General features: G+C 43.0%; 2 protein-coding genes across 2 annotated transcripts in view; one reads left to right on the plus strand and one right to left on the minus strand.

The window, feature by feature from the left end:
• CHD1L (chromodomain helicase DNA binding protein 1 like) overlaps window positions 1-8,678 on the minus strand; it is a 43,405-nt gene extending 34,727 nt beyond the window's left edge. Inside the window, exons 1-4 of the mRNA XM_024198408.3 lie at window positions 8,500-8,678; window positions 5,104-5,216; window positions 3,849-3,952; window positions 766-880 (exon numbers count right to left, since the gene is read on the minus strand). Coding sequence (XP_024054176.1) covers window positions 766-880; window positions 3,849-3,952; window positions 5,104-5,216; window positions 8,500-8,596 — 429 coding nt within the window. The 5' untranslated portion in view covers window positions 8,597-8,678. The remainder of the gene's footprint in view (window positions 1-765; window positions 881-3,848; window positions 3,953-5,103; window positions 5,217-8,499) is intronic.
• A 1,420-nt stretch (window positions 8,679-10,098) lies between these two features.
• Window positions 10,099-18,672, plus strand: part of LOC112105558 (fatty acid amide hydrolase-like) — a 34,963-nt gene continuing 26,389 nt past the window's right edge. The window contains exons 1-3 of the mRNA XM_024198407.3: window positions 10,099-10,366; window positions 10,566-10,622; window positions 15,581-15,618. Coding sequence (XP_024054175.1) covers window positions 10,217-10,366; window positions 10,566-10,622; window positions 15,581-15,618 — 245 coding nt within the window. The 5' untranslated portion in view covers window positions 10,099-10,216. The remainder of the gene's footprint in view (window positions 10,367-10,565; window positions 10,623-15,580; window positions 15,619-18,672) is intronic.

Genomic DNA, 18,672 nt, shown 5'->3' on the forward strand with positions numbered 1-18,672 from the left:
CCAATGTGAAAGTCCCACTCCCTTTAGTGCCCTCAGGATAAGTATTCTCATAGCACAGACAGGATCAAGGAGGAGTGAGAGTGGAAAGGCGGGCAGGGTCAGAGGGGACAGCACGGGACAAACAGATACGATCTAAGGGGGAAGAGAAAGCGAGAGACCCCAAAACAGGGGAGGGAAAGGGGCAGAAGCAATGAAGGAAGGTCAGAGAAATCAGATGGAGGAAGCTAATGGGGAGCTAAGAGGGAGACCTTTTACCATTACTAGATTGATGTAGATGTGTTTGTTTATTTTTAAAAATGGATTGAATGAATGGTGCTAAATCACTCCCGTGAGGAGCGATTTATAATGGAGAAGATTTTTATTTTCCCCTCAAGAATAATTAAGCAACAGAACACTGTTTTAATAACTGCAGGAGAGGCCAAAGCAGCGACTAAGGGCCCAATCCTGTTCCGGCTGGCTCCAATCCTGCTCCCATTGGCACCAGTAAGAGCAAGACTGGGTCCTAATCATGGGCTCTGTTCAGCACTCCTTATTCAGCTCCGACTTCTATTACCTTCAATGGGAGTTTCACTGGAGAAAGGCCTGAGAATGGGTTTCTATCTGAGTAAGGAATGTGGAACAGGATCCTACAGCAGCCATTGAATGGGATGAAGGGGAGGGTAAATACAAGCAGAAACTTCCACTAAATGCGATTGTTCAGAGGCTCCGGATAGAAATGAAGCTGTGTCCCGCACACAAGTAATGCTCTTGCCTGCTGACAAGTACCTCATATGTAGTTAACAGCACGTGGAAATGAGAATGCGCTTTCAGGTCCCACTGCAGCTTGGCCCTTTCCTCCTTGTCTCCTGCATATGCCACATAGGAAAGACCTGGAGCAAATCTGTTTTAATTATAAAAAAACAAAGTAGTGAACTAGGCCAGGCTTTCATGTAAATAAAGAACGTAGTCTGTTTTGAACCCAGACTATCAAACAGTGTATAAACCAGAGAAAGGCCAAAACTGCAAACTCAGATCCAAACACCTTGAGGTTTTGGAGGATGGGATTTGGATTCAAGTCTCTGACTCTAAATCTACACAGATGGGTTTGGAGCCAGGCTGGATCCTATTTTGTGGTTCTGATTGGAGGAGTCCAAAAATCTTATGAGAATGGCTACTCTCTCACGGCTAATGATGCTCAAGATGGGAAACCTTGTGATAGCTACCAGTCTCATGGGATTTCCACCATACTGAGCTGAAAAATCTGATAAAAAGGCAGCAAGATTTTGGTTTTGCCAAACCTGAGCCTCAGCCATGATTCAGCCTCCAACCTGCACCTCGAGATCAAACCTAGCGCTAAGATCCAAAAGTCCCCCCATTCCATCTGCAACGTAGAGCTCCTTTAAAGCAGTAAGTTCCCATGGGTGTCAGCAGGAGGCTGGCTCTATCCCCAGATTACCTGCAGAGAACAATCCTGCAATGCACCCCGCCCCCATATCCCACTGAAGTCAAGTTCATAGCACCCAGTCCATAGCTCTTTACTTTCACTGAAGTCAATGGGAATTTTTCCCTCAGCAAGTAGTTCGGGTATGAGCCCAAAACTCCCCTATCCAGAAGGTCCAGTGGTACCCAGCTCTGCACAGGGCACAACTATCCCCATAGTCCTTATAAGCTGGAGACAGAAGGAGGTAAGAAATACTGTGAAAGCGGAGTTAGAGGAGTCATGATAATGGAATTCTCTGACTTCCCACCAAAACCGTTTGCTTAGCTCCCCTCTCGGGCAGATCGTCACTACTTGTCTATATGATTAATTTAAGCACATCGATCCATATTTCGCCAGCCGTCCCCTAGGTAAAGAAATTCTGTCTAAACTGCATCTATTCACTCTCCTGAGAAATCGTTAAGCTCCTGCAAACCCTCTGAAGTCCTCTCCTCCCCTTCTGATCCTAATCCTCTGACCCTCCCTCAGGGTCAGACCTTGGGCCCTGCACATTCAGTACATCAAATGCACATGAAAAGTCTGTGTTATGTGAGCAGCGGTAAGGGTGTTTGTCATGCCCAATTTGTGCATGCATAGAAGTGCATGCTTTTGTGTGCAGACTTAATAGTTTGGGCCTTATCCTTCACTCAAGAAAAGCTCTCATCACCTTCAATGAGGGTCTGCCTAAGGGATGTTAAGCATGGAGATTACAGCCCAAAACAATAAGAGCAGGGAAGTGCACACTGGAGTTGGGCCATAGATCACCCAATATCATCATCATTGGTAACGTTTATATAGGGGACAATGCACAGTAGTGGTGTAAGGAATAGGATCTGCTCATTGTGAAGGGTGCTGTTTTGTGCCATAGCTTTCACAGACTGATAAATTCTAAAGCCAGAAAGGACGACTACAATAATCTAGGCTGACTTGCATAATGCAGGCTGTAGGGCTTCTCTGAAATAATTCCTGTTTGAACTAGAGCATATTTTTTTAGAAAGAGACAGCGTGGATAAACATCAATAATTTTGAAAAAAACATGGATTTTTTTACTTAAATACATTTTTTAAAGAATAAACCTATTTAAAGTTAAATTTGAAATTATGGCAATAAATGTTAAGGTCCAAACTTACTATGATCTACTAAAATCATTTAAATTACATAAAAAATATTAAGTAGTACATATTCGCTCTTGAAGTTTTAAGTCAAACCCCTGAAATGGTAGAAGTCACTGGCTAAGCACCTGGAACCAGAAATAGTTGAAGTGCTTTTGACAGCTGTAGTCTCTTCTGTAAGTACAGAGAGAATATTTTCTTCATTTCAGTTTATGCAATTAATTTATTTCAATGACTAGTTCATTTAAAGTTAAAAAACTGATTGGGAGTTGAAAAAGCAGGAAAGCTGGTTTTCATCTTCCAATCTATGAATCAAAATGAGGTGTGAGAGGGTGAGACCTACTAGTTCAAAAATCTTGAAGAATATGGAGACCAGAAAGAATCACTTAAATTCCCTAACTACTGATTATTATTATTTGTATAACTGTAGCACTTAGCCACAGCTGGTGAATAATATTTCCTTTTTTAATAATCAGTATTAACTGCAAAATGTGTTTTGATACATTTATTTTTTTCCTTATGTATCCAGCACATTTAAGGTATTTTTTATCTAGCTAATTAAAACAAATGCACTATGCTGTTTTTGTAGATTTTTAATTGAATTCCAATTTCCATCCATACAGAGCTTGACACAAATCACAAGAAAGAAATTAATTAGCATCTAGTAAATAAGAACTGTATCATTCACCATGTTCTCACATAATAAAAATGTAAATATTAAGAATCTGAATAAATATATGGTAAACCATATAATTGCTTAAATAAGTGTGTATAGATATAAGGTATCCTCCTAGTTAGCAAAAAGGAGTACCAAATATAGTACAGAAACAATATTTAGTTGAAAGTCAATATATTTTAATGTTTGCCAACTGGTGGGAATGAAGCTCTCTTTAGGGAAATAAGTAAAAAGAACAAACACAAAACAAGAATAAAATAGTTGATTTAAATCAAGGTTCCCTGCTTGCTGATTTAAATCATGATTAAAATCAGAGTTTTAAATTGCTTTTCTTTAAGAAAAACATCCAGTCATCCAACTTGGAAGTTTCAATGGCTGCATTTCCATAAAAACAAAACAAAACAAAAACCCCACACGTGGGTGACTGAGCATATTTTAAGAGGACCTTTGCAATTATGGTTGCCAGCCTCCAAGATTGTCCTGGAGAATCCAGGAATTAAAAATTATGTCATGTGGTGAAACCTCCAGGAACACATCCAACCAAAATTGGCAACCCTATCTGCAAATAACAGAAATAAGATGATGATATAATTTCTGAGCTTACCTCTCCAGCTCCTCCTTCCAGTTGCTCAACACAGATAGAGGACAAAGAATCAGAAATGGCCTTTTGTTTAACTTTCCAGTCAAGTAAACAAGCAGAGAAATAGTCTAGAACACACATGGACAGACAAAGAGGAGATTATTTTCCAATAACTAGAAATGGACTCAAACCATAGCCCTGTATCTAAACACACCCACAGCCTCCCGGCTGGCCCCTGCAGGTTCTCTACAGCAAAACAGGACCATAAATAAATAAATAAAAAATCCAAAATCTAAAGAACTCCAGACTATGGAAAAGTTTAGGTCTGAATGCCGCAACTCAGACCCAATAATCCCCTCCCACAAGAATCTTCCCTCTCACAAAGACAGAAGAGTATCTACTCTATGTCAATGTTTAAAACAATTCACTTGTTATTTAAGATGCACGGAATATCGTCAGATAAAAATGCACGTCAGACTCATTCTCCAAAACTTGCAAGACTTACATTTTGAAAAATGTTGTCACAAAAAATCAATATGAAAAATCTACAAGTTTTACCCATCTCTGACCCTAGAACTGAACTTCATAAAACAATCTACCCAGACTTGCATCAAAGTGACATCACTATTATACTGACAGTATGTTGTTTTTACTACTTAACAGGGGTGTCTCATGTATGGCCATCATTACTTTTATCCACAATGTTCAACGCAATGTCTCCTGACAGAAGATCATTTTGCCTTAAAATAAAAATAAAATAAATAAAGTCCTTACTGAGTGTTACTCAGGCAAAACCTTTACTGAGGTCAAAGGGAGTTTTGCCTGAGTAACCACTAAAGCAGGGGTCCCCAACGCGGTGCCGGGGGACCTACTGGCCGCCAGAAAAGCAGCCGCCGAAATGCCGCCGAGAAACAGCAATGTCAAGAAGTGCTACCGCCGAAATGCTGCTGAATTTCGGCAGCATTTCGGCGGCGACGCCTCTTGATGTTGCCGCTTCATGAATTTCAGCGGCGACGCCTCTTGACGTTGCCGCTTCACAGCGGCATTTAGGCGGCTGCTTGTCCGGCAGCCACAGTCCTCGGAGGCTAGTCGTCCGGGCGCCCGCCCCACGGAAAAGGTTGGGGACCATTGCACTAAAGGAATCAAGACTTAGGCTTTAATCCTTGCAATATGCACTTCAGAATTTGATCCTTAGTATTTTTCTCCCTCTTGTAGGAATGACTGGGAAAACAGAAATTTTGGCCAAGTTGTTTTTCTACATAGTAATGAAAAAATGCACCTGACAAGTCTTTCCGAGACCCATCTCGTCACCCAGGATGCAGCCGTGCTGAATGTCGTAGCACTGTACTAGCCACTTTACTCCTTCCATTTGGTAGGAACGGAGTTGGATACCTAGAAATAAAAGTAAATATTGTTAGGTTTCAGAGTAGCAGCCGTGTTAGTCTGTATCCGCAAAAAGAACAGGAGTACTTGTGGTACCTTAGAGACTAACAAATTTATTAGAGCATAAGCTTTCGTGGGCTACAACCCACTTGTAAAGCTACATCCTACTGTAATGCAATTTACATGGCATTACATCCAGAGACAGAATATGCCTGCCAGCCTGCCCATCCGCCAACCCAGAGCACATAGCATTGGTACTTCACTGGTGGCATTGGCTGCAAATACGTTTTCAGGTGGAGTTTAAGGCACTGGTTTTCACTAATAAATCCCTAAATGATTTGGGACTTGCCTGCTTGGTAGATCATCAAACTCCTGCAACTGAGATCCGTGGAGGAGATGCCTGAACTGGTGCATCTCCTCAAATTAAACAGGAGGGAAATTCTTGAGTGGAATTTTCCATGATGGGTTCTCAACTTTGGAACTTACACCCCCTGCACCCCGGTCTGCCAAGGTGCAGCTTTGTTAACCTACGACAAAGCTCATCTTTTCTCGCTGGTGTTTGGGGATGGAATTATGGGCAACAAATTGAGGAATAGGGTAGTCTAGTACAGTAGTTCTCAACCAGGGGCCCAGGGGCCCCTAGGGGGCCTCGAGCAGGTTTCAGGGGGGCCTCCGAGTAGGGCCAGCATTAGACTTGCTGGGACCCAAGGCAGAAACCTGAATCCCCACTGCATGGGGCTGAAGCCCAGGTTCCTAAGCCCTTCCACCCGGGGCTGAAGCCTGAGCTATGTAGCTTCATGGGGGCCCCTGTGGCATGGGGCCCCAGGCAATTGCCCTGCTTGCTACCCCCTAAGGCTGACTGGCTTTTATATGCAGAAAACCAGTTATTATGGCACCGGTGGGCGTGGAGTTTTTATAGCATGTTGGGGGTGGGGTTGAGAACCTCTGGTCTAGTAAGTTTACTATTACTGATGCTTTGTTATTGTGAGTTTTATGCATTGTAAAAAGCACCTGGAGCTTTCTGTATGGATACTTCTTGCTAGATGAGTTGTAACCAAAATAGAAATAAATAAATCCCCACACTGCCAGATTTCTTTAGCATCCTCCTCTGTAGTCATAAATTGTGCTACATGTAGCTCTGTTCATACTCACTGAAGACATTAATATTACAGACTCTTGATAAGGTGATTGTATTGAACTGTCTTTCTGCCTGCCTACATTGGGGGTGGAGGATGATTTTGTGGTTAAAGCACAGGACTGGGGGGGAGGGGGGAAGAAGAGCTGGGCTCCATTTTAAACTCTGCCAGAAACTCCACACATAATATAGGCCAAAGTCACTTAGAACACAATTTTCAGGAACGTCAACTGATATGTTACCCAGCTTGAGACATCTAGGCCAAGATTTTCAAAAGTGGGCGCCTAAAGTCAGGCCATGTACACCTCTACCCCGATATAACGCGACCCGATATAACACGAATTAGGATATAACGCGGTAAAGCAGTGCTCCAGAGGGGCAGGGCTGCGCACTCCAGTGCATCAAAGCAAGTTCAATATAATGCAGTTTCACCTATAACATGGTAAGATTTTTGGCTCCCGAGGACAGTGTTATATCAAGATAGAGGTGTATTTAAGTGCCTAAATGTGGATTTTGGCGCCTCTGTGGAAATCAAATATATAGTCAGACACTTTAAAATGCAGCCTCATTTTCAACACAGGCCATTTATTTAGGCGCTCAAATATGGATTTAAGTGTCTAATGTCAGGCTCCCACTCTTGAAAGTCTTCATCTCAGCATTTACTATGGTGTGGTAATAATTTCTAAACAAGCTATTTGCCGGATTTTCTATATTTAAAACAGGGTAGGGCACAGTAAAGGCAAGTATTGTATTGTAGCCACCACTGCAAAGCAATGTATATTTATCTTCACAACATAAAAACAAAAATTAATTGAAGACTCTTGTATTCTTTTCTTCAATACCTTGGCTTCGATACTGTGACCCACACCTTAATTCCTTGCTATAAAGCGTGAAACCTCTCCCACTGTCTCCATAAAAGACCCAGAGAGTGGATTGAAATATAGCTCCCAACTGTGATGTAGAGCGTGCAAACAAGCCAACTGGAGAATTGCTCTGCAGTGGATTATAATAAATAATACTTTCCCTTCACTAGCACCTGCCATCAAAGGAGCAGAAAGCACCTTACACCTGTTGAACAAGCTTCCGAGCCTACTTTGAGGTAGGTGAGAATTATCCTCATTTCACAGACAAGGAAACCTAGGCACCAATAAATGAAGGGACTTGTTCACAGGAAGTGTTGTAGAAGGGTCAGGAGTAGAGTCCAGGAATTTCCAATGCCTGAGCTCTAACTAGAAAGTCAAGAAGCAGATTGATGAACTACAACCTGGGAGGGTTAGAGATGTAGCAAGTGGGTTAGGGAACCATTCTCTACAGTAGGGAACAGAGAATAGGAGCAAATGTAAAGTCTCATACCCAAGCCAGCCTCCCTCCAGAAAGTCTCTATATTATTGTAAGACTTTAGTATAAGTGTTAACTGATTGCAGTTGATTGGGACCAAGAAAAACATAAACATAGCATTGTGGCAGATGGTTTTTTTTTTTTTCCAGGGAGAGTGACAGACACTGGAATGTTAAATGTGGATTTATTTCATTTCTGCAATTTCCTAACATTACAATAATCTTCATTTTGGAAATGCTGATGGTAGAAAAATAGTTCTTGCTTTCTAGGATATTGTTTTAGAAGACAAAACCATGTGGCTGTTATTTTTAGAGCCTGTCACCCTGCCAAAATGAAGGAGCGTCCCCCTTTTTAAATTTACTATGTAACATTTCAAACTTTTTTTGTGTGTACAGCTACCTTCTCCAAGCTCCAGGGAGCTGGATAGTTTCTGTGGGAAAAGATAAAAAAGAAGTTTATTTGATTTAAAAAAAAAATCTTAACCATAAAAATGGGCAGAGTAAACCGAATTCTAGTTTACACCAGTGTAATCCCAGAATAACTCCACAGAACCAAATTCTGCTCTTAACTACAGCACTGCCTGACTAGGTTAGCTAGAGAACTGCATTAACTCTAGTGGAGTTTATTTACTGACAGCAGACCCTGCCCCAGGTCTAAGCCACCTCTCACTGCTGTAGGGAGAAGAACTGCCTGCAGTCTCACCCCAGTTCACACACCATGTGCCCAGAGCACTGACACCCTCGGGATCAGCAAACCCTTCACTTACTTTACCCTACAAACAAGTAACTTCTTCTGACAGCTCAAGCCATCCCCACTAACCTGTCAGACCCCATTGGTGCAAGTCCTTCTCTTTAACGCCTGGCCCGCCCGTCCTTGCTGTGGGTTTATTGCACAGGGCCTGGAAGAAGTGAGACATCGCGATCTACAAATACTCCTCCCTTGGGTGCTACCCCATCGGCTCCCCGCAGCGCTGCTCTGTCCACCCAGGCCAGCAGCAGTTACAGGAAACCCCCTCTGACCTAGCAGAATTGTCCCGGAAGGATGCAAGTCAGAGTAATTATGTCATTTGCTGATTGAAGCACGGTCTTTATGCAGATCCTCCCTACAGCCTTGGATTGGCTGGTTTTACAAGACGACTTCCCTCATTGGGTAGACACAGCTCACAGCTGTTGATTGGATGAATGGCTGGACTGCTGTAGCATTTTTCTTGGCGCAGCGCCTAGGATGCTATTTCCATGCAAGCTAGCTTTGCAGGTGTGCAAAACCACAGGTGCTGGAACTCGGGGTGTTACTGCACCCCCTGGCTTGAAGTGGTTTCCATCATACAGGGTTTTACAGTTTGGTTCAGACGGCTCTCATCACCTTTGTGCAAAACCGCGTAAGAGCTTCAACTCAAGGTGTTTAGGAGGGGAATTCGCAAAGCCACAGGGTTCTGTACTTTCTCACCCACTCCTGGCTTCTTGTCTGATGTTTGAAATAAAGAGATGAAAACTCGCTTTATAACACACTGCATTTCCCTAGCACTTTCCATCAGAGCATCCCGAAACTTATCAACTAGTAACCGTCATTAAAAAAGTCACAGGAAAAAACGTTTAAAACATTAATCTTTGTGACAACTGTATTTACACTTATTTTTTTCTGTTTTTATAGCTTTTTTTTCTCTCCCTCGTTACTATGGGAAAAAACACATAATGGAGAAAAGTGATTGGGCCATAAGCCTGCTAACAGCTGTGCACCTGCTTAACTTTATACATGTGAATTGTTCCATTGAGATCAATTGGTCTTCAAACCATAATGGTAATCAGGTGATTAATCGAAGGATTAGGGCTATGCAAAGTTTTGCACACAAGTATATCGTAAAAAAGTTGGGGCATTATTGACTATTCAGGGGAAACAGTGACATCGACTGTGCACTAAGTGCTGCCTGTGAAATTGGGGGATTTTTTTTTCTCATTTACCCTACAAACTGCGTTCACTTCCCCTGCAACCCGCTAGTGCAATCCACCACCGCGCGTCCCCTTCAACCTACTATGATCAACGTCACGCTGCATTTTCCCCGTCCCTGGGCAATATACACCCAACCCTCCTGTGGTCACTCCCCCTTCAACCGCCTATGTGCAACCTTCCTGCGGACACTTCCCTCTTATATCCCCTGTGTGCAACCCTCACCCCGCTGCATTTCCTTAGCTATTCCGTGTGCACCCCTCTGTACAACCCGCCCTTCGCATTTCCTCACCCCTTCCCTGTGCAACCTCCCAGCTGCAGAACCCTTCCCTCCCTCCCTCCTCCTACAATCCCCCCGCCCAGTGTCACGCCCCCACTGCATTCGCTCCCCCTTCAGCCCCCTCCCCCCGCGCAACTCCTCCCGCTTGGCTCTTCATCCCCTCCCTGCGCTGCAAAGCCCCCTGCACAGCGCGTCTCCTCCTCCCCCCGTGCACACGCCTTGCGCCGCCTCCCCGCGCCTGTCCCTGCCTCGTCCCGTCCCCGGGCGCTGCGCTGAGCCGCCCGCCGCCCCTGGAGGCTGCTCCGGATCATCATGGCGCCGCTGCTGCTCTCGCTGGCAGTCGCGCTCCTGCTCTTGTATCTGGGCTTCGTGCGGCGCAGCACCGGAACCCCCCGCACCGCCTTCCACCGCCGAGAGCCGGGCCGGGCCGGGGACAGCGGTCACCAGCCCCCGCGGAACGCAGTGAGTATCGGGCCGGGCCGTGGGCTGCTCCCCGGCATGGGAGTGGGGTCGAGTAAAGGGGGCTTTGCCTCCCGTCTCGGCGGTGGGGTTGGGGTGTCACCCCCGGGGGCGATGGGACGGGGAGGCTCCATCCACCCATCCCCGCCCTGCGCCAGCCTCCCCGCCCGCAGCACTTCTCTCTTTCTCTGTCTCTTCCCAGTGGGGTCCCCCGCTGTCCGGCTTCCCGCTGCGCCTCTTTGTCCATGTGGCTAACACGGTGAGTACCTGCCCTGCGCCGGGAGCCCCAGCCCAAGAGGTGCTGCGGGGAGCCCGCCCCGCCCCAGTAATAATGGGATTTGGCACCTATGTCATTTGCCAGCTGCTTTACAGCTGTTATTGCTGACAGTCTCCCCTTCTCCAGGGAGGCAGATCTGAGTTAACCCCATTTGATAAAGAGAGGGGAGGAGTCCAAGTAAGGAGACGTTAAGGCTTTGTCTTCACGAGGGTGAAGACAATTTTTTAAACCTTTATTAAGCTAAGCTAACCTCCGTCAACATCCTAGTGAGGCCAAGACAGCTGTAGAACTACAGTGTCGGGCAGGTCAACACATAAAACACTGCAGCGGATGGCTGTAGGTCTGGAGTGAAGATGCTCCTACGCAGGATGGGAGAAAGCTCTCCCCTCAATGTAGTTAATCCATCTCCCCCAGTGGTAGCTATGTTGGCAGGAAAAGCTCTCCAGTTGACACAGTGCTATCTTTGGGGGGGGGGGGGGGGGGGGTTAGGCCAGTATAAATATGTTGCTTGGGGGTGTGGCTTTTTCACACCCCTGAACAATATAGTTATACCAATATAGGTCTCCTAGTGTAGACCAGACATTAGTTTAGACATGCTAAAAATACATCTTTTTTGCCTCTTGTAGACACAGCCTAAATGTTTAGTTCTTAGTTTGTGATAGATTTGGGATTAGAAATCAATAAATTCTTAACTTCCAGTGCTGTGCTCAGACCACTTAACACCACTTCTCTAATGCCACGGCTAGAGGGGATAAAAGATGCTGTTGGCATGAAACTCATTGGAATTAAATACAATCATAGAAATGTACACCTGACAGGGACCTCAAGAGGACTTCAGTCTGCTGTCAGTAAATAAACTCCTGCACTGAGGCAGGACTAATTAAACCTAGACCATCCCTGACAGGTGTTTGTCCAACCTGTTCTTAAAAACCTCCAATGATGTGGATTCCACAACCTCCCTTGGAAGCCTGTTCCAGTCCTTAACTACAGTATCCTTACAGTTAGAAAGCTTTTCCTAATATCTGACCTACATTTCCATTACTGAAGATTAAGCCAATTACTTCTTGTCCTATTTTCAGTGGTCACAATAATTGATCTCCGTCCTCTTTATGACAGCCCTTAACATATTTGAAGTTTATCTGGTCCCCCTCCGTTTTCTTTTCTCAAGACTTAACATGCCTAGTTTTTTTTTTTTTTTTTTTTTTTTTTAAACCTTTCCTCATAGGTCAGGTTTTTTAAACATTTTATTACTTTTGTTGCTTTCCTCTATACTGTCTCCAATTAATCCTCATCTTTCCTAAAGTGTGGTGCCCAGAATTGGAAACGTTACTCCAGCTGAGGCCTCCATGTAGAACACGACAATTACCTTCTGTGTCTAATATACAACATTCCTTAATGCACCCCAGAATGATATTAGTCCTTTTTGCAACTTCATCACATTGTTGACTCATACTCAGTTTGTCATCCATTCTAACCCACAGATTTTTTTCAGCACTGTTACCATCTAGCCCCCTTTTGTTGTGCATTTGATTTTTTCTTCTTTAGTCTTTTGTATTTATCTTCATTGAATTTTATCTTGTTGATTTCAGACCAATTCTCCAATTTGTCAAGGTTGTTTCTAATCCTGTCCTCCAAAGTGCTAGCAACCCCACCCACCTTGGTGTCATCTGCTGATTTTATAAACATACTCTCCATTCCATTATCCAAATCATTAATGAAAATATTAAATGGTACTGGGACTGATAACAATTGATAACTACTCTTTTGAGTAAAATCTTTCAACCAGTTGTGCACCCACTTTATAGTAACTTAATCTAGACAATGTTTCCCCAGTTTGCTTATAAGAATGTGATGTGGGATTGTATCAAAAGCCTTACTAAAATGAAGATATATCACATCTACTGGGTCCTCATATCCACTTGGCCAGTAACCCTTTCAAAGAAGGAAATTAAGTTGCTTTGGCATGATTTGTTTTGACAAATTGATGCTAGTTATTCCTTATAACCCTGTTATCCTCTAAGTGCTTACAAACTAACTGTTTAATAATTTATTCCAATATCTTCACAGCTATTGAAGTTAGGCTTACCAATCTATAATTCCCTGCGTCCTTTGTGTTCCCCTTTCTTAAAGATAGGTACTGTATTTAATCTTCTTCAGTTTTCAGGGACCTCACCTGTCCTCTTTGAGTTCTCAAAGATAATTGCTTCAGCTCGTTCATTAAGTACCCTAGGATGATTTTCATCAGACCTTGCTGATTTGAATACATGAAACTTACCTAAATCCTTTCTCTAAGTTACCAACAACATGGTTAAACCATTAAAACTGTAAGAGGTTTGTAAATATTATTTATGATTTGCATTACAGTACATCTAGAAACCCTAGTCTGGGATCAGTCCCTCATTGATTTTGGTGCTGTGTTCTCTCTCTCTCTCTCTCCATCTCTCAAAAGATGGTCAATGCCCCCAAAGCATTTAATAATTTACTTTCTGCATTTGACAGCTGCACTTTGATTCTCATGTCCTATTGTTGATTGATTGTATAGCACCAGCGGTCTGTGAAATGCCTAGCAAAAAAATTGGGTTTCCAGCACTGTAGGGGAAATTTTATTTATTTGTTTGTTAGTTTTCATTGGAATAAGAATAAAAATCGCCTTGTGGGAAAGCCATTCCTTAAATTTGTGTAAACTCTTCATGTCCCTTCTTTTTAAAACAACTTCTACATTTTAGTCCCAAAGTTAGTCAGTGGGAGGACACAGAGGTGTGTTTTACAATTTAAAAATCCAGTATTTTCCCCTCACTATTCATAATTGCTGCTTGGAAGAAGAAAACGGGGATCTCTGTTGAGTGGGACCAAATCCAGCTAGCTTCACTCACACAAGTAATCATGTTGAAGCCAGGGGGGCTATTCACATGAATAAAGTGATCAGGATTTGTCCATTTCTGCAGCTCATGCACTGTGATTCTTTGAGAGATCGCACAGACCTAGGCTCCTGTAACAAGAATGGCCAGTTTAACGGGTTGACTGTCTGAGAAGTACTCTGATCAAGCTTTACCAGCGCAGATGCTTGTAGGTAAACAAAGCAGTGAACAGTACCAATTTGCACCGGGAAGTTCACCAGTCTAGTTACCTAAGGTTTGTCAGTGAAAACATTTTGGAATAAAACAAATTTCACCCCTTTAAAATGGTCATTTCCCTGTTCTGAGCAGGTTTAGAGGACATGGTTATTTAAAACACCGGTGGCTGATCTGTACTACTACAATGCTGGGGCGCTTTTAAAAAAAAAAAAAAAAAAAAGAGAGAAAATAGCTCAGTGTGGAGACAGGCATTCTCTGAGGCCCCACGACAGGTAAATATTTGTTTACAATACGTTCTGAACTCCTTGGGGAAATCCTGCAGCTGAGGCCAAGTATAAAAACCCTTTCCACATTGAAAAAATCATGACATTCCAGCTGCTTATGACTTTACTGTCAGCAGATGACAGAGAATCCACCATCCAAACAGTGAAATCTTGCCTCACTAGTTTCCTGAGAATTTTTAAGCTCTTCTTGGTTCATTGATTTATTCCTACCTCCCTGGCTGCTCCTGATCTCTTCTCTGATCCTGGCACAACCATGTGATTCGTGCACAGCAGAGTGCTGATAGGGATAAGTGACTGACCCCCAGTTTAAGGTGATCTTGATATGTGACCAGACAGAACACATATTTGCCTCAGCTCCAGAATAGGTTTTTGTAAAATGTTTTACCTTTACAACATATTGGGGTAGCAGCTTTCTTCTTAAAGCTATGTACAAAGAGCTATTGCCAGAGCTACATAAATTACATCTCCCTTCCCCGCACGTTTAATTGTGTGGCTTGTTCCTGAGCTTGACAACTGCAGGGAAGGGGAACTAGCTACAGGGAATTTTTCTTAATGGAGCTGTCTTTATGGCTAAAGCACAGGATGGGGAGCCAGGATTCTCTTCCCAGTTCTGCCACTGACTTGCTGTGTGCCCTTGGGCTAGTCACATTGCCTCTCTGTGCTTTAGTTTCCCCATATGTAAAATGGAAATGAAAATATTTCCAAACATCACAGGGGTGTCTTAGGGGTTTAATCTTTGTTTACATTTGTAAAACATGTTGATATCTCAGAAATAAGGAGCTATTATAAATACAAATTAATAATTTAGTCTATTGATCTTTTCTACCTTTTTACCTAAATGCAGGAATAAGAGACGCCTGCAGAAAATTTCAGTATATTTTTCCCTACCCTGAATTCTGTCAATAATTAATTTTTAAGCACAATCTTGTACTGTTAAATCAGGGCAGAACATGACTGATCTCTGGAATCGTTAATATTGCCACATTAGCAAAGGCATAAAGATAGAGTTTGAATGCCTTCGTTCCCAGTGTGGAACATTTACATTTCTAATGCTTTACTGAGATGACTAGGTTGAGGAAGGGGAGCAGGTTCACTGGTGTATCAGGGCAACAGAGTGTTAATGGCATTGTGAAAGCTCCTTGCAATGGATTAAATAAGATAGAAACTTGATAACTCTTTTATTCAGAGTTTGTGTTTTGCAGAAAGCTACAAGGATTGTGGATGGAACTTACAGATTTCTTGTGGCTGACTTGACTTTTTTGTTTCCAGTCTGTGAGCACGTGGCTTTTGGGATTGTCTCTCTCTGAAGGATGGGCATTGATGTATTTTGGCTAGTGAATGGAAGGAACATATATCAGGAATGTTCAGGATTCTGTAAACGTGGACCAAATCTATGGTTTGACAGTTTCCCTTTAAGGATTGCATGAATGGAATTCTCATATCTTTGATTTGTATTCTAATTTCCTTATAGTATAGAGCTCCCCACAGCTAGCGCTCCCAGTTGCGAGAGAGAGGAGCTAAGGTAAAATTAGCTGTCAACTAATTCTACCTGTTTTTCATCCTCTGTTCTCTTCTCTTTTAGGCTTTTGGGCAGTTTTGTGTAATGCCGCTTTTACTGAGGTAAGAGTATGTTCCATATCTGCACTCTGAGGTTTTGCATTGTTAACAAATCTGGGGTATCTGCAATGACCTCTTTAAAGGGGGAGTCTGTGTAATTTGGGATTTTCCTAGGGCCCTGAAGAGAGTGGGCAGAACTATTGAGCAGAGGCCCTGGTGTTTGCTGGCGTTTTCTTTAATTTTTCTAATTTGATGACATTCAGATTTTCTATCAGGGAAGATTTAACCCTTTCTTTTCACAGCCAACCTTGTGCTTGGAAACTTCCTTTGGGTTGCCTCTCTGCCATCTCATACCTTCTTACTAAAGAGCAATCTCCTCTTTCTCAAAGTTCAGGGGCATACTGATCCGACGTTTTTGTTCACCTGTAGTAGGGGCAGGAGAGCAATAAGGGGCTGTGAAAGATTTCCAGGGTACAACCTGAAACCGTGGGACTGCTGTGCCCCCTTAACTCTCCAGCCTGGGCTGTCTCTCATGATGCTTTGCCAGTGACGAGCGGCAAACCCCTCCAGATGCTGCGATCACAGTTGACAGCATACAGGCACACACCCAGCTAAATTGCATGAATGCTCTCTCAGCCACTCATGAACTATACAGAGGGAGACACCAGAAAATCCCCCTAGCTTTGCATCCCCAGAATTGTACCTTCTTACGCTGCTCAAGAGCTTCTCTTGAACAATGCAAGCTCGTTAATTAGTTTGACACTTCATCAAAGGAAATGGACATGCACCAATCTTTGTAATCTGAGCAGATTCCCCAAGCATTCCAGATAAACTCACTGGTTAAGATTAAACATTAAAATAAGTTTATTGACTACAGAAAGATATCATTTATAGTCACTTAAAATCTAACGATCTCTGATCTTTATGCCTATGCAAGAGATAAATGTAAATACATTCTAAATACTAAACTTTATCAGTCTTAGTAAGATTTGAATCGAACAGCTTTTCTCACCCCACTGGATGTTGCTGGCAGGTCATAATTCCTAATACACAGGCTGAATTCTCTTCTCAGCCTAGGACCAATCTCTCCAGTTCAAAGTCTTTTCTTCCAAACATTCTTGTCGCCTTCAAAGTAGGTGGGGAAGGAGAAGGGTCTCATGAGGCCACTGCCCTTTATTTTATACTCTCAGTTCATGTCCCTGGGAAAATACTAGCCCAAACATGTCTTAGTGGACCTTGCTGACTCAGAGTTGAGCAATCACCATTGTGTAGTGCTTGCGCAACTGTCTCTTATTAAACTGTAAATCTCCTGCTGGTCAATGCGTGGTGATGGTCATTTAACACCTGCCTGGGTGTGGGTCACCTCCTTTGGTGCCACTGGAGAACAAACGGTGGGTGACTCCCAGACTCACAACATATTTCAATAACAACCATATAGCAAAGTCTTATAACTCCGTATACAATGATGATATACATATTTTGACAGAATAATGAGTTTCAGCAGATCATGACCTTTCCTATACATGCTTTTTTATGAAATATCATAACCATTTACAAATGATGAATATGGAGGTTACAGGGTGCTACTTTGAGGTACAATGCGTCACGGGTCACATGAGAGTCAGAGCCAAATTGATAATTCTCTTTGAAGTGTTCAGATCGAAGGTTTTGGTTTAGTTTATTCCAGACCTCCCAGTTGCCTTTTCAGCGTATGCAGTCATGAACATGCCCTTAATTGTTTGCACTTTGATCTGAAGAGGCACTAATAATTCAAGCTCGCAATGCAGCCCACAAGTATTGCTTATAATTTGGTGGGCAATATCTTGCAGATCCCAATACATTTTAAAGTTCTTCCCTGTAGTGCTAAGAACACTTGAAAAATGCCTGGTTTTAGGTAGGATCTACAGTGCGTTCTTTAGCTACTGAATACCTCCAAAAGAAATGCAAATTAACAAGGACAGAAACTGTCACGCTCTTGTACAGTGGATCACTCCTTAAAATCAGGACCCTCATAGATATTGCTCATAGACTTTAAGGTCAGAAGGGACCGTTATGATCTTCTAGTCTGACCTCCTGCACAATGCAGGCCACAGAATTTCACCCCCCACTCCTGTAGCAAACCCCTGACCTATGTCTGAGCTATTGAAGTCCTCAATTTGTGGTTTAAAGACTTCAAGGTGCAGAGAATCCTCCAGCAAGTGGCCCGTGCCCCATGCTGCAGAGGAAGGCGAAAAACCCCCAGGGCCTCTGCAATCTGCCCTGGAGGAAAATTCCTTCCTAACGCCAAACATGGCGATCAGCTAAACCCTGAGCATGTGGGCAAGACTCACCAGCCAGACTCCCAGGAAAGAATTCTCTGTAGTAACTCAGATCCCACCCTATCTAGTGTCCCATCACAGGCCATTGGGCATATTTACTGCTAATAGTCAAAGATAAATTAATTGCCAAAATTAGGCTATCCCATCATACCATCCCTTCCATAAACTTATCAAGCTTAATCTTGACACCAGATATGTCTTTTGCCTCCACTGCTCCTCTTGGAAGGCTATTCCAGAACTTCACTCCTCTGATGGTTAGAAACCTTCATCTAATTTCAAGTCTAAACTTCCTGATGGCCAGTTTATATCCATTTGTTCTTGTGTCCACATTGGTACTGAACTTAAATAATTCCTCTCCCTCCCTGATATATTTATAGAGAGCAATCGTATCTCCCCATGGCCTTCTTTTGGTTAGGCTAAACATGATCACTCAAACCAATGTTGTCCCCTACAACCATTTCTTCTATGAGGTCCTCACTACTCACCAAAACCAAATCTAAAATGGCATCCCCTCTTGTTGGTTTAGCAACTACTTGGTGAAGGAATCCATCAGCTATCGCATCCAGGAAAATATGAGCCCTATTATTATTACTAGCATTTGTCCTCCAGTCTATATCTGGGAAGTTAGTCTCCCATGATCACACAATTTCCATTAGTATTTACTTCATTAAAAACATTAAAGAGGTCTCTATCCATATCCAAATTGGATCCCAGCAGTCTGTAGCACACCCCAAGCACTATCCCAGGGAGGCTGTCAAGGCTGTATCCCCACTTTGAACTTTAGGGTTCAAATGTAGGG

This window comes from Terrapene carolina, unplaced genomic scaffold, assembly GCF_002925995.2.
Source record: "Terrapene carolina triunguis isolate 2854851 unplaced genomic scaffold, T_m_triunguis-2.0 Scaffold242, whole genome shotgun sequence".
Classification (NCBI taxonomy): Eukaryota; Metazoa; Chordata; order Testudines; family Emydidae; genus Terrapene; species Terrapene triunguis.